The sequence below is a fragment of the Lupinus angustifolius genome, unplaced genomic scaffold (assembly GCF_001865875.1).
Source record: "Lupinus angustifolius cultivar Tanjil unplaced genomic scaffold, LupAngTanjil_v1.0 Scaffold_5_157, whole genome shotgun sequence".
NCBI classification, from domain to species: domain Eukaryota; kingdom Viridiplantae; phylum Streptophyta; class Magnoliopsida; order Fabales; family Fabaceae; genus Lupinus; species Lupinus angustifolius.
Window position 1 is genome coordinate 1 of NW_017717369.1, and position 16,323 is coordinate 16,323.

At 36.0% G+C, this 16,323-nt stretch overlaps 1 protein-coding gene across 1 annotated transcript; it reads right to left on the reverse strand.

The window, feature by feature from the left end:
- Positions 1-8,533: 8,533 nt before the first annotated feature.
- LOC109337366 lies at positions 8,534-9,130 on the reverse strand. The gene has a single exon (XM_019574331.1). The coding sequence runs from the start codon at positions 9,128-9,130 to the stop codon at positions 8,534-8,536; it is 597 nt and encodes a 198-aa protein (XP_019429876.1).
- Positions 9,131-16,323: the final 7,193 nt, after the last annotated feature.

The window sequence follows — 16,323 nt, forward strand, 5'->3', positions numbered from 1 at the left end:
GATATATCAATAAGGTGTTAGAGAGATCCAGAATGGAAAAGTGTTCCGCAGGGATAATTCTAATCCAGAAATGGGACAAATTCAGTGAAAAGCAATGTCCAAGAAATGATTTGCAACGTAAGGAAATGGAATCTATTCCCTATGTATCAATGGTTGGGAGTTTAATGTATGCTCAAACATGCACTCGGCCGGATATCAGCTTTGTTGTTGGAATGTTAGGCCGATATCAAAGTAACCCCAGAATGGACCACTGGAAAGCTGCAAAGAAGGTTCTAAGATATTTGCAAGGCACTAAGGATCACATGCTCACGTATAGAAGGTCAGATCATCTTGAGGTGATCGGTTATTCGGATTCAGACTATGCAGGATGTATGGACTCAAGGAAATCTACATTTGGGTATATCTTCCTAATGGCTGGAGGAGCCATTTCATGGACAAGCGGTAGAGAGTCTACAATGGCTACGTCCACCATGGAAGCTGAGTTTGTGTTTTGAAGCCACAAATCATGCATTGTGACTGCGGAACTTTACTTCAGGGCTTGGCATTATAGATAGTGTAGTTAGGCCGCTGAAGTTTTATTGTGATAATTCTGCAGCTGTCTTCTTCTCGAAGAATGACAGGTATTGTAGGGGTACTAAATATATGGATTTAAAGTTCCTGTCAGTTAAAGAAGAAGTACGGAAACAGAAAGTGTCTATAGAGCATATTAGTACCGATTTAATGGTAGCGGATCCGTTAACTAAAGGGTTGTCGTCCAAGATTTACATTGGCCATGTAGAAAGGATGGACATTATAGATAAGTCCTTGTTAATGTGATTATACCTTATGTATATATACATGTATGAATGTTTGCTCATTGTTGTATGACACATTTGAATTCAATGAAAGTTTCATTTCCGTAATTAAAGTTTAAGTTATCTATATTACAGAATGTACTTGTATGGTTTTGATGAGACAACTTGATGAGTCTTTGAAAGGTAGATGAATACTCAAATTAAAGTGAGTTGGGTTGAGATGATTGTGATACATGGAAGGGATCAGGTTTCCTCATATAATTTGTAACTGCCATGATTCAATTATTTCAGCTCAATTAAAGGATGATGATTTGAAAGGTTTAATACAAGAGCGCAAGTAAAGTTATGAATCTTCAAGTCATCACATGCACCAAGTGGGAGATTGTTAGATTAATTTAATAATCGATGTGGTCCATGTGCTTGAAAGTTACTAATCTGAATGAAAGTGCCTAATGTGATGATGGTTGGCAATTAACTTTTTAGATTAGTCGGGGGTTTTGTTAACTCCCTCCCCTCTCACTTCATGGACAACTTTCATATATAACTCCTCAAAACATGCATTGGAAAAAGGGGGAAATTCCATTCTGATTAAATCTAATTCATTTCTATCTTACGAATAGAAACTAAAAGTAAGAATAAGATAGAGATCTTGGATTGCATAAAAGAAAGTCCAGTGCAGTGTTATAAAGCGAAAGGAAGGAAACTGAGTTTCTAATCATCAAAGAACTCATAAAGGGAAGGCGGAGAGGTGACAACGAAAGGCAACCAGAAAGAGCAGTATCAGGTAGCACCAGGAAATAGCAATGGAACCAGGTATTCCTTAACTTCATTCTATCATATGTAAATGTCATAATGTCAAGGTTCTAAATAAAGGGTTCTTACGAACCATTAAAAGCTCATGAAATTTCTTTAAAATTATTAAAAAAGTTTGAAGTTACATCTTTAAAGAGGTTTGGGCTTTTGACTTTTGGATTCGAGATGATTCTTATTGTTATGCTTGTCCAATGGATCCTCAATAAAATAGTAGATCATATTTGTATTATCAATAATCTTCAAAGATAATGAGATAAAAAAGCATATCATGTTATATCATAGATTAATATACATTTTTATCTTAACATAAACCATAATCAATCAAATATATATTTTCTAAGATATATGTTCCTAATATAAATTATAAATCTATCTAAATATGGAGAAGATAAACAATGTATCATTAACAAGGAAGTGATTTAAGTTGTGAGGAAAACTAATATTTGTATCGTTTCTTAAGGGGTACAAATAAGAGGACCCTTGATATTCAATCAAGACACAGCAATATAACACTCGCATTTTCATTTTTATGGTGAAAAATATTTTAATTTTTTTGCGTTTATATAAAAATAAATATCAATTTTTAGATGTGCAATTGATATATGAATGTTTTTCGATATATCACTGTTATATTATTTTAAAAAGAAGTTATTTTATCAGATATTTCAGATCTATATCTTTTAAAAATGATTTTTAAGCAAGAAAAGGTTATTCAAATATATATTGAGCTAGAAATGTCATATTATGGTAAGTTATTCATAATTTTTGGAGTATCTATAGTGAAATTACAATAATATATTTTATGAGTATATGATAACTATATTTATCATAAGATATTTTAATAATATTAATTATTGTTTATCTTTTTATCCTCTTAATACTTTTATCCACAACTATATATACTTAATTAACCTATTATTTCTATATATTTTAAAATAAATCCACCTTAATTATCACTACAGTGTGAATTAAATTCTTCACTGTCCCTCTTTCACCCTTTATTTTCTTCATATTTTATATATATTCGTGGGGATTCACTTACTCTTCATCCTAACCATTAATTCTAGGGAAATCTAATGGTTTGAATTAGTGAGTTGATCTAAATTATTAGGTGTCCATAAAATTGATGGCTAAGATAAGGAGTATGTTTAAAAACTTACTCTTGTAGTAAGTGAATTTGTCCCCTAAAAATAATAGAATATATATTATATGAGAAGGATTTCATTTACAATAGTTATATTCAATCTTAATTATTCATTTTCTTAAATCTAACGAACCAAATGGATGAAATTTAAAGTTATTTAAGATTTCTCTTTTTCTTTCTCATCACTTATTGCACTCATTTATTTGGTCCATTAGATATAAGAAAATGAATAGTTGAAATTGAATATAATTAATATAACTTAAATTAGTATTTAAACAAATTCCTCCTCTATATATATTACATATTTATATTATTATTATATATACATATATCATCATCATCTTACTGCTCTACCGTGTTCTATTTTTTCCAACTCTTTCCATCTCCTTTTGCTTTTTCCTGTATATAAAAAAAATGTATTCAAATATAATTAAAAGTTTTATATATTATCAATGTATCATATATCATTTCATGTTCAACCATATAGAGTTATTAAAAAAAGTAATACAAATCGATAATGAATTATACACTTAATATACAAATTAGAAATATGGACTTAGTTTTTGCGGTGCCAATACTGGTTCGTATTTTATTTGCTCATAAGTTGTATACATTCATCTTTTCAGTTTATCTTCTTGTAATCGGTCACTATATTTTTAAATCTTTATCTAATCACAAAAATAATTTCCTCAATCCAACCTCTATTTTATTGCGTTGAGCATGGGATCCTGGTTTCCAAATAAAACATATAAGCCCATCTTTTAGATGGAGATTTGCTTCACATGGGGGTTTAGTTGAAACTGCAAGTAATTGGAAATTTGTTTTGCAATTATTGGTGCCAAGTTTGGAGGAGTATCAAAAGTTTCTATTTGTAGTTGAACACCACTTGGGCTATAAATGACAATTTCTTACATGCTTATCCTCAAAGGCTATACCTTAATTTCTTTCACCCACTTTATCCCATTCAATTTAAGAAAAATGATATATCATTCTATAAATTCTTATATACCATAAGAAAAGTAATATATATAACAAAATAATACTTTTTATATTAATAATTAATTTATAAATGATATATATGACTTTATTATAGTATAAAAAGATTTCTAGAGGATTTAAGAGAATTATGTATCATTACTCTTTCTAAAATACAATTGTATTCATTTGTTCCTTATCTCTCTTTTCCTCTTTGACTATTCTCTCTCGTCTTTTTCTTTTATTTATAGTGCCAAATCCTACGCCTTTGACTTCTTATCAATTAATAAATGCTCCGATTTCATGCCTCAATAACGTGCCTTCATCACCACACTGATTTATGGATATAGCAAACATGAAATCCACATATATTTGGTCTTTAAAAAAAAACTACAATTCCACCCAAGATCTACCTAAGAGGTAATGAGATGAATTATAATTTTTGGTACATGCAAACAGATATATTTATTTATCAAATAACTTTACTATATTACTACTAATATTACTCCTCTTACTACCATTATTATTTAAAATGGTTACTCCTTTAATAATTTTAAAATATTACAAAGTCTAATTAATAGATGGAATTAGTTTACATAAAGGTGTAACCTTGGTTTATGTATTTATATTTTAAATGGTTCATGTCTTTTTAAATTGATTGTTGTAGCCTACTGGTTGTTGTTTAATGAAGCAATGGTGTTGTATTTATAAACTTATCGTCATGAATTTCATTAAGTAATATTTGATTAATTTTTATAGCTATATATGAGGTCTGACATGTTTTGGTGTGGGGTATAATACCTTATTATTGTTATAATTTGTTCTGGATTGTCTATTGCAACTTGAAGTTATTATGTTGTTACATTATTTTTTTTTGGTACATCGGAAATAAAAGAAAACAAACTAGACTGAGGGGCAACGATCAAAGTGAAGTTGCGTTTGACACTTCAAAGGAGCCGAACTCCACACCATGAGATTAGCAGATGAGTGACATCCAATCTTAGCTAGAGAATCAGCCACACTGTTAGCTTCCCGATCTATATGCTTAATAACGATAACCCAATTTAGAGCAATCCATGCTCGAATCTTCCTCACCACTTGCAAAATATCCTGAAGAAATATCAGCACACCCTCAAGAATAATGTGAACTGCTTCCAGGCAGTCAGTTTCAAGGATGATATTTCTGAAACCATGACTCCATACAAGATTCAGACCTTGATCAATAGCCAAGAGCTCAGCTAAAACTAGAGTGCCTCTGCCAAAATTCGCTGAGAACCCTACCAACCACCTCCCTTCATGATCACGAATTGCTCCACCTCCACCAATAATACCACTATGAATGATGCAACTCTCATCCACATTAATTTTCACTTGCCCACAAGTGGATAGGTCCACTGGAACAATGAAATTATCACTTATGTTCTCATTCTGGCCAATATGATGCCAATCACAGAAATCCCAGTGGACACTGTAAAGTTTCTATCTTGCATACTTTAATTTACATTATACAACATAATAAATAGAGAACAAGATGATGATTGAATTTGTAACCGAATCCTATAAACTAGGAGAGATTGTAGGCAATGATTTGAGTGAGAGCGATTGAGATTAGCCTAGAGAATCTCTACTGATTTGTTGCACCAACAACTTTGACTTTGTGTAGATATTATATGCTTCTGTTATGGCATAACTATTGGGACTTGATTCCCACGTTATCTATTACACCCCCTCAAGATTGGGTCACCATCGGTGACTACAAGCTTAGAACGGATAGGCAGAAATTGAGCTCTGGATAGAGGTTTGGTGAGAATGTCAGCACACTGGTCCTTGGTTGATATATGTGAGACTTGAACTTTACCCATTTGAACAAGCTGTCTAACATAGTGGTAGTCAAGTGAAATGTGCTTCATGCGTGAGTGGAATACTGGGTTGGAGCAGAGATAGGTGGCACCAATGTTGTCACAGAACAATGTAGGTGTTATAGTTTGAATGCCAAGTTCACTTAGTAGGTTTATTAACCACATGAGTTTTGCAGCTGTAGTGGCAATGGAGCGATATTCAACCTTTGTAGAGGAGCTTGCCATTGTTCGTTGTCTCTTGGACAGCCATGAAACTGGATTGCCACCTACATAGATGACAAATGCAGAAGTTGAGGTTTTATCATCAAGATTGCCTCCCCAATCTGCATTACTGTAAGCATGTAGATATAGAGATGTTGGTTTCTTAAGTGTTAAGCCAAAGTTGAGTGTGAGCTTGAGATATCTCATGATTCGCTTAAGTTGCTGGAGATGAGTTTGGGTTGGTTGATGCATGAATTGAGAGAATTTGTTGATGGCAAAGCACAAATCAGGTCTTGTGAGAGTTAAGTATTGCATGGCTCCTATAATGCTACGAAATGTCTTAGCATATGTATCAACAGAACCATCTTGCAACTTGAGAGGAGTGGAGGTGCATAGAGGAGTGCTTGAAGGTTGGGCTCTAGACATGTTGAACTTGGCCAGAAGATCACAGATATAGCCATGTTGAGTGAAGAGAAGACCTTTATTTGAGGGAATAAGTTCAACGCCGAGGAAGTAATGAGGAAATCCAAGATATTTAAGGGAGAAAGTGGAAGACAAGTCAGTCATAAATTGTTTGAGAAATACAGCATTGTTACCAGTGAGTAAGAGGTCATCAACATATACTAGAAGGAAGGCTTGCACTCCATTCTTGTTGAAGGTGAATAGGGAACTATCACTGAAACTTGTGTGGAAGCCAGAGTGGAGCACAAAGTTTTTGAGAGAGTCATGCCAAGCACGAGGTGCTTGCCTTAATCCATAGATTGATTTCTTTAGTTTGCAAACATTAGTAGGGAACTCATTGTGGACAAAACCTGGTAGCTGCTGCATGTAGACATCCTCAGCTAAAGTGCCTTGTAAGAATGCATTGTTAACATAAAGTTGATGCATGGACCAGTTACGACTGAGTGCAATTGTTAGAACTACCTTGATTGTTTGAGGCTTGACTACTGGTGAGAATGTTTCTTTGAAGTCAATGCCATGTGTTTGAATGAATCATTTGGCAACCAGTTTAGCCTTGTACCTAGAGATGCTACCATCAAGGTTTCTTTTTATTCTGAATAGCTATTTGCAGCCAACTATATTGTGAGTGGCATCCATTGGGACTAGAGACCATGTACCATTCTTGAAGAGGGCATCAAATTATTTTGAGCATGCTTGTCTCCAATGGGATATTTTGAGAGCCTGAATTATAGTGGATGGTTCAAGATTTTCAGGAAGGGTTTGTTTGGTTACAGTTAGTATCCTCTTAGGTTTGAATATATTGTTTTGAGCCCTAGTGATCATGGAGTGATTTCTAGTAGGGTGGTTGGGTAGGGATGTATGGGATGGAGAGGAAGAGTTAGAGAGTGATAGTGGTTCTGAGGAGTGTGGTGGTGGTGAAGGGTGAGAGGATACTACATTGTCTATTGGTGATGGTGTAGGGACAGAGGGTTGCCTAGGGGAAGAGTTGGCTAAGGGTTGTGTAATTGTGGCCGGAATCAGTGTATGGAGAGTAGTATCTGAAGTAGGAGGAGTGGATGAGGGAGTATGGTTGTGGAAAGTAGGATATGGGTAGGATTTTTCATTGAATTTCACATGTCTAGATATATAGACATGATTGGATAAGGGTTCAAGATAGAGGTAAGCATGTTGAGAGTTAGAGTAGCCAAGGAAGATGCAGGGTAATGATCTTTGCTGGAGTTTGTTCTGAGTATAAGGTCTGATCCATAGGAAGCATAAGCAGCCATAAGAACGCAATCTATTGTAATCAGGTTCCTTATGAAATAAGATTTTAAAGGGTGATTGCATACCTATGGTTGGAGTTGGCATTCTGTTGATTAAGTATGTAGCTGTTTGAAAATCAGAGGACCAGAGTTTTGCTGGTAATTTGGCATAGTGCAGTAATGCTCTACCTGTTTCCACAATGTGTCTGTGCCTTCTTTCTACTGTACCATTTACTTTAGTTGTATGAGGAGGAGAAATTAAGTGAGTGATTCCATGAGTGGCTAGAAAATTTTTCAATTTGACAAATTCTCCTCCATTATCAAAAACCAGAGTAACAATTGGTAACTCAAAGTACTTTTCAACAATTGCCTTGAATTGAATAAAAATATGGAAGACATCTGATTTACTTTTCATTGGATAAAGCCATACATATTTTGAATAATGATAAAAAATATCAAATAATAAGAAAAGCCATCTAGAGATCTAATAGGGGTTGGTCCTCAAACATCAGAGTAAATGAGCTCCAATGGTTTATTGCTTTTGAGGTGATGATTAGAGAAGGATAGCTTGTGACTCTTAGCACAGTGACAGGAACTGCAATCATGTGAAGAGGGAAGCTTTATTGGAATGTGATGAGAGTGTATGAGGTGTTTGGTTATTTTGGAGGAAGGGTGACCAAGTTTGTGATGCCATGTTGGACTAGATTGAAGACTAGTTGTGAGAGCATGAGGAGAAGGTTTGATAAGGGTTAATGGAATGTGATAAAGATCTTGCCTAAGAGGTCCTTGCATCAGAGGCAAACCTGACTTCAGATCCTTGACAATGTAAGAATCAGAAAAGAATTCAACAGAATAATTGTTAGTGAGACATAGTTTAGAAACTGATAACAGATTGGATTGAATATTAGGAACACATAAAACATTATTTAGGTAAAGTGGTTTAGTGTTGGTAGGTATGTATGTTTTTCCAATGTGAGATATTTTCAAACCTGTGCCAACCACGACTTGGTCTTGCCCTGAGTAAATATTTGCCAATGTCATCTGTTACAGGTCCGATGTTACATGATGAGATGCTCTAGTATCTAGAATCCAACTTGAGTTTTGCATAGTGGGCTGATGGTGTGCCATGTTCACTGAAGGTCTTGGTCCAGACTTCCTAGGATAGCCATCAATTTTGTAGCATTTCTTAGCACTGTGACCAGGTCTCTCACAGTATTGACAGACCAGTTTAGAATGTGTAGTATGGGCTATTGTTTGTTCATGTAGATGGGATCTATATCGTGGTTGGCCTCGATTGCATAGGGTTGCATTTTCTGTTGCAACCATGGTGTCAAAATTAGTGTTGATGTCACGTTGTAGGATTGATTCAAAGTCCATGAGCTTTTCATGGAGTTCAGCATAGATGATAGGTGTCTCCCTAATGCAGAGAGCAGCAGAGATTTCCTTATAGTCATTACTCAGTCCATTTAGTGTATGAATCACTAGATCAGTGTTGTCAATGTGATGATCAATTATAGACAATTCATCTACAATTGCTTTAATTCCTTGAAGGTAAGTAGCCACGGGTTGTGTACCTTTGCTGAAAGTGGTGATGTGTTGTTTGAGAGCCATGATGCGGACACGAGATCGACTTGCATACATGGTTTTGAGGATGTCTCAAGCTTGTTTGGCAGTTTTGATAGTGCCAAGGTGAGTGACGACAATTGCAGCCACAGAGGAAACAATAACATACAAGATCAATTGATCTTGACGAACCCAAAGGGTGAATGCAGGGTTGATAGTGATGGTGTGCAGATCCAATTGTTTTTCTGGGCAAGGCATGCTACAATCAATGTAACCGAGGAGATCATATCCTGTTATAAGTGACAGGAATTGAAGATGCCATGCAGGATAATTGTCACCATCTAGTTTGATGGACAATTGAGAGCCAGCATTGAGTGCAATTAGTTTGTCCATGGAGCTGGAAGGAGTGTTGAGTGGAATATGGTTGGTTTCTGAGGTGGAGGAGCTCATTTGAGAGAGCAAGTGTGTAGGATCAATGAGAAAAAAATTGTTGTTAAGTTATGGCAGCTTTGTTAGGTATCAGTGACAGAATACACCTAGAAGGGGGGGGGTTGAATAGGTGTGGCGGAGCTCAAGTTCCGCTTTTTGGGTTTTTGCACACTTGCTGAAAAATGCACAGTTAATCGATTAAGCACTGTTCATAATCGATTAAACACAGTAAAAAATAGAATGCAGAAAATCTTGTTTAACATCTCTTTTGCACGACATGTTATGAGAAATCAGGCAATGATACAACATATATTTTTACACATAATTAAACTAGTTATTGCACAAAACCAGTATACAAATTATCATGTTATATCATGCAATATTACAACTTGAAATATAAAAGAGAAAGGGATAGAAAATATTGCTCAAGGATTTTATCCCGGTTCGTTTTATGGTCCACTGCAAAACTACATCTAGGCCTCCCCTTCTGATCTTGGGAGATTTTCTTCTTCACTATAGAATATAATGTATAGTTACATACACGCTTCCAATTACAAGACTCGAACGCTTCTTTCTTGGAACCCAAAGAGCTTCGTCACCCTTGGTTTAACCTTTCCTAAAATCGCCTCCCAAGAAAACCTTTCTTACCGCGATTCGGCCCCAGCTAAGGTATCACTCTTTATCTCAAGACCTCCAAGTCTTTGTGAAGAACATCTTACCTAACCGTAGCTAGGAATTTTCTAATCCTTGAATTACAACGCTTTGAGTTATGAATGAGTACTTAATACTCAGATTTTACAATAAAGATCAAAGATTAAAACCTAAGCAAGAACTCACAAGACTTCCTAGTCTAATATGAATGTACATGCATGAGGTTTATGAAATTATGCAATCCTTAAAAGCTATCTCTTTTCTTTCCAAGAAACACAAGAATGATGCAAGAAAGCTTTTCAAAGAACATTCAATATGAATATGAAACTTAAAACCATAGCATGATCTAATCTTTCCCCTAATGCAACGTGTAATATTTTCTCCTAGATATGACATTGAGTAACTCAAAAATATGCATAGAGAATGATGTAAAAATGTATGGATTCTTGTGCCACATATGCTGAGATTTCAGTTTAAATAGAAAACTGTCTAAAGTCCCAGTTAATCGATTAAGTGCCCATTTAATCGATTAACGGGTTGTTGAAAATAATTGTTTTCAGTTTTTCAGTTTTATGTTGAAACTGTGATTCTGTTAATCGATTAATACTATTCATAATCGATTAAGTTAATGGATTAACATAATTCATAATCCATTAAATAGTGTAAAATCAGCTTGTTAATGTATGGTGAAATCAGATTGTTAATCATGGTGAACTACCTATATGATATATGCTCATGCAACATGCAACAAATGATTTCTAAATATAATACCTTTAATGCACAAAATCAATGTATTCAAATGCATGAAGCTAATTATCATATATTTCTAGATGATGTCTCATTTTAGTGGATTAATTACTTTATTAAGTCTTGTGAGACTCACACCTAGGTTTACCTAACCTAGACTCAATATCTATGGCAATCATCTTAGACTTCTAAAAAGATAATAACGAATTATAACCTAAGTCTAATAAGTCATCACTTGAGTCCTCGGCATGTTGTATGTTGAATGATCTTCAAGCTTGTCTTCATGTTGGTCTTCATGTTTGTCTTCATCAAAACATAGATCAATCTCCAATGTTGCACTTCACTTTCAATCTTCCCCTTTTTGATGATGACAAACTCAATGACAGACTCCAGACCAAATCTACCAAATCTTTGTTTGATGAAAAGCTTGATGATATGATCAATATTGAGAGATCAAGTTCATTAGAGTAAGATGAAGTATAGGAGTGTACCTCAATAGAATCATCTTCATCACTATATATGCACTTCTCATGCACTTGTTCCATAAGGCATACCTTTGTATTTTCCTCCTCATCGGATGAGCTTGAAGTCAAATCTTTCTCGGAATCATCCCAAATAATGTATGCTCCTTTCGTCATATGATAGGGCTGAGGTGATTATATTTTTAGCGCGTAGGTTGTACTGAACCTTTTTGCGCTCCTCATCGGTCCACAAGCTTTTAGGTTTTTCTTTCAGTTCGTCATCCACTAAGTGAAGTGGGACAAATGGCTCGTTGATTAGGGATTCCCAAATATCCGAATCAATGGCCTCAATAAAAATATTCATCCGGACTTTCCAATAGGCGTATCCCTCACTACTAAATACGGGAGGGCGATTAATGGATGCGCCATCACCGCCAAAGGGGTTGGTGGAACCCATTTTAATTCCCTTAGGATCACGCGGATACGGTTGAGCTAGCACGTCGTACTAGCTCTGATACCACTTGTTAGGTATCAGTGGTCTAGACACACCTAGAAGGAGGGGGGTTGAATAGGTGTAGTGGTTATCAATTATCGCTTCCCGCACTAAAACTCGGTTCTGGAAAATAGCCCAACTAATTGTTAGGTATCAGTGGTTACAATACACCTAGAAGGGGGGGGGTTGAATAGGTGTCGCGGTTAGAATTACCGCTTTTCGCAAATCAACACTTAATGCTGAATCAACCCTATTTAATCGATTAAGGAGAAAAGGATAATCGATTATAAGCACAGTCTTAATCGATTAACACAAAAAACAGTTTTAAACAGAAACTATTTTAATCGATTAATAGAAACAGTATAATCGATTATACTGTTTCTATTAATCGATTAAAATAGTTTCTGTTTAAAACTGTTTTTTGTGTTAATCGATTAAGACTGTGCTTATAATCGATTATCCTTTTCTCCTTAATCGATTAAATAGGGTTGATTCAGCATTAAGTGTTGATTTGCGAAAAGCGGTAATTCTAACCGCGACACCTATTCAACCCCCCCCTTCTAGGTGTATTGTAACCACTGATACCTAACAAGTGGTATCAGAGCTAGTACGAAGTGCTAGCTCAACCGCGTATTCGTGATCCTAAAGGGAAAAGGAATGGGTTCTTCAAATCCATTTGGTGGTGATGGGTCATCCATTAATCGACCACCAATATTCAGTGGTGAAGGGTATGCCTACTGGAAAGTGCGCATGCAAATTTTTATTGAGGCCATAGACTCGGATATTTGGGAATCCGTAGTCAACGGCCCTTACGTTCCACAACATCTTGTGGACGATCAACCTAAAGATAAACCGAAAAGTTTATGGACCGATGATGAGCGCAAAAAGGTCCAGCATAACCTGCGCGCCAAAAACATCATCACATCGGCCCTATCATATGATGAATTCTTTAGGGTCTCGCAGTGCCATAATGCGAAAGAAATGTGGGACACTTTACAAGTGACTCACGAAGGCACTAGCGAAGTCAAGCGCGCAAGACTGAACGCGCTGACCCACGAATATGAGTTGTTTCGCATGTTACCAAGCGAATCAATATGTGATATGCAAAAGCGATTCACTCATATTGTCAACCATTTAGTTGCTCTCGATAAATCATTTGCTAGAGGTGAACTAACTAATAAAGTTTTGCGTTGTCTTGACAGGAGATGGCAACCAAAGGTGACTGCAATTGTTGAGTCTAAAGATTTAGATTCTATGCCTTTAGCTACTTTATTTGGAAAACTTCAAGAGCATGAAATGGAGTTGGGTCGCTTGACCATGAATGAAGAATCAGACCGGAAGAAGAAGAGCATCACTTTGAAGGCCACGACCTCCAAAGACAAAGAAGAGAAAATTGATGATGAATCTGATTCCGATCTAGATGATGAAACTATGGGTCTCCTAGTCCGAAAATTTAGCAAATTCATTAAAAGAAAAGGAGGACTCAAAAAGTTTCAAAAGAAGGAAGCGAAAGAGTCAACCAGTAAAGGCAAGAATAACAAGGATCGCTTCACTTGCCATGAGTGTGGAAAAGTAGGGCACATGAGGTTTCAGTGTCCAACCTACCTAAAGAAGGTTGATTCAGAAAAGAGCACTCCCAGGGACTTCAAATCCAAGAAAGCTTACATCGTTTGGGATGTACCTGAGGAGGAGTCGACATCAAGCACCTCAAGTGAGGAGGAGTCAGCAAAGCTGTGTCTGATGGCCAGATCTGACATCAATACAAATTCAGACTCATGCAAGGGCAATGATGAGGTATATTCTGACACCTCATCCACTTCGAATGATTCACCTCCTTATGATGTATTGTATGATGCTTATGTCGAGTTGCATGATGAATTAAAGAAATTGGCTAGAATTAACATTGATAGGAAAAGGATAATCCTGATAAACGAACAAAAAATAAGCCAATTACAAAAAGAATTAGATGAATTAAAACTGGAAAATGAAACTTTAGATCTCATCTATTCTTGTAGTTCATGTAACTGCTCTGCTAGTAACTTATGTCAAAAACCTGTCTGTGAGACTTGCGAGACTTTGCAAGAGGACAATTTTAAACTAAATGAAAAACTCACACGTCTCACAAACAGTAAACTGCAATTAGATAACCTGCTTAATCAAACTAGAAATGTTGGTGATCGAACTGGTCTAGGTTATACTCGCACTGCTAAAAAGAAGCGACCATATAGAAAACCGGTAGCTCAAGCTAAAAACAAATATCATAAGCATTCTCCTACTTGTTTTTATTGTAACACATATGGTCATACTTATCATTCATGCTATATCAAAAAGTATGGTATACCTAGCGGAGTTTATGTATGGAAAAAGAAGGGAGATAATTCCCTAATCACTAACAGAAAAGGACCCAACACCAATTGGGTACCTGAGAAAAGTAAGTAATCTATTTTGCAGGTATGTCTCCGAACACATGGACAAAAATGGTACTTAGATAGTGGGTGTTCGAGGCATATGACAGGTGATAGATCAAATTTCCTGGATCTCTCACTTAAAGGAAAAGGATACGTCACTTATGGAGACAACAACAAGGGAAAGATACTCGGCACAGGAACAGTTGGTAACTCATCCCAAACTCTGATTGATAATGTCCTTTATGTTGAAGGACTAGAACATAACTTGTTGAGTATAAGCCAACTCTGCGATAAAGGTAATCGTGTATCCTTCGATTCTGATTGTTGTGTCATTCGTGATATTTTATCTAATAACGTTAAATTTGTTGGTCACCGTATAAATAATATTTACATGGTTAATTTGGACGATGTCACTACATTATTTTCAAAATGCCTTATTTCTAAAGAAGATGACATCTGGCTATGGCATAGACGTGTTGCACATATCCATATAAAGCATCTAGATAAATTATCATCAAACGAACTAGTTGAGGGGCTACCAAAATTGAATTTTAAAACTAAAGAAATTTGTGACACTTGTCAAAAGTGTAAACAAACCAAAAACTCTTTTAAAAATAAAAATGTGATATCCACCTCAAGACCTTTGGAGCTACTCCATATGGACTTGTTTGGACCATCACAAATCATGAGTTTTGGTGGTAGTTACTACGCTCTAGTTATTGTTGATGATTTCTCTAGATTTACATGGACATTGTTTTTATCATCAAAAAGCGACGCGTTCAAAAATTTTAAAAATCTTGCCAAGCAAATCCAAAACCAACTTAACCTAAAAATAATATATATACGAAGTGATCACGGGGGAGAATTTGAGAACTTTCAGTTCGACAAATTCTGTGATAAGCATGGCATTTTGCATCAGTTCTCTGCTCCTCGCACTCCACAACAAAATGGAGTTGTAGAGAGGAAAAATCGTGTTTTAGAAGAATTAGCGAGAACCATGCTTAACGAAAGTAATACCCCCAAGTACTTCTGGGCTGATGCAGTTCATACTGCATGCTATGTTATAAATCGAGTACTCTTAAGGCCAAACTTGAACAAAACTCCTTATGAACTTTTAAAAGGCCGCAAACCAAATATATCCCATCTTCACGCTTTCGGTTGCAAATGTTTTATATTAAATAATGGAAAGCGGGCCTTAGGGAAATTCGACTCTAAAGCCGATGAGGGAATATTTTTGGGATACTCGATTCATAGCAAAGCGTTCAGAGTCTTTAACAAATATTTAATGCAAGTTGAAGAGTCTATCCATGTACAGTTTGACGAATCTTCTCCAAAAGAGAAGAGAAAGGTCGTTTCTGATGATGTTGCAGGTGCTTTGGAAGAAGCATACTCCAAGGACATGGATAATGAAAAAGGAGCCAATGATGAAGGTCAAATCGAACCTCAAGAGCACTCAGACATGCCTACCGTGTGGAAAACAAAGAAAGCTCACCCAATTGATAAAGTTATAGGTGACATATCTACGGGAGTGGTAACCCGTAGTTCCTTACGAAATTTCTGTAATTTTGTAGCTTTTGTATCGCAAATTGAGCCTAAGACCGTTGATGAGGCCATTGAGGATGTACACTGGGGTATAGCTATGCAAGAAGAGCTAAACCAGTTTGAGCGCAATCATGTGTGGGACTTGGTCCCCAAACCTAATGATCATCCCGTAATTGGTACTCGATGGGTCTTCAGAAATAAACTTGATGAATCTGGCTTAATAATTCGAAATAAAGCACGTTTGGTGGCCAAAGGCTACAACCAGGAGGAGGGTATCGATTATGACGAAACCTACGCTCCTGTAGCCAGACTAGAGGCCATCAGAATGCTTCTTTCCTTTGCATCTTTAATGAACTTCAAACTCTTTCAAATGGATGTAAAAAGCGCCTTCCTGAATGGATACATTCAAGAAGAAGTTTATGTTGACCAACCGCCTGGTTTTGAAAATTTTAAATATCCGAACCATGTTTACAAACTTAAAAAGGCACTATATGGTCTCAAACAAGCTCCTAGAGCTTGGTATGACAGACTTAGTACCTT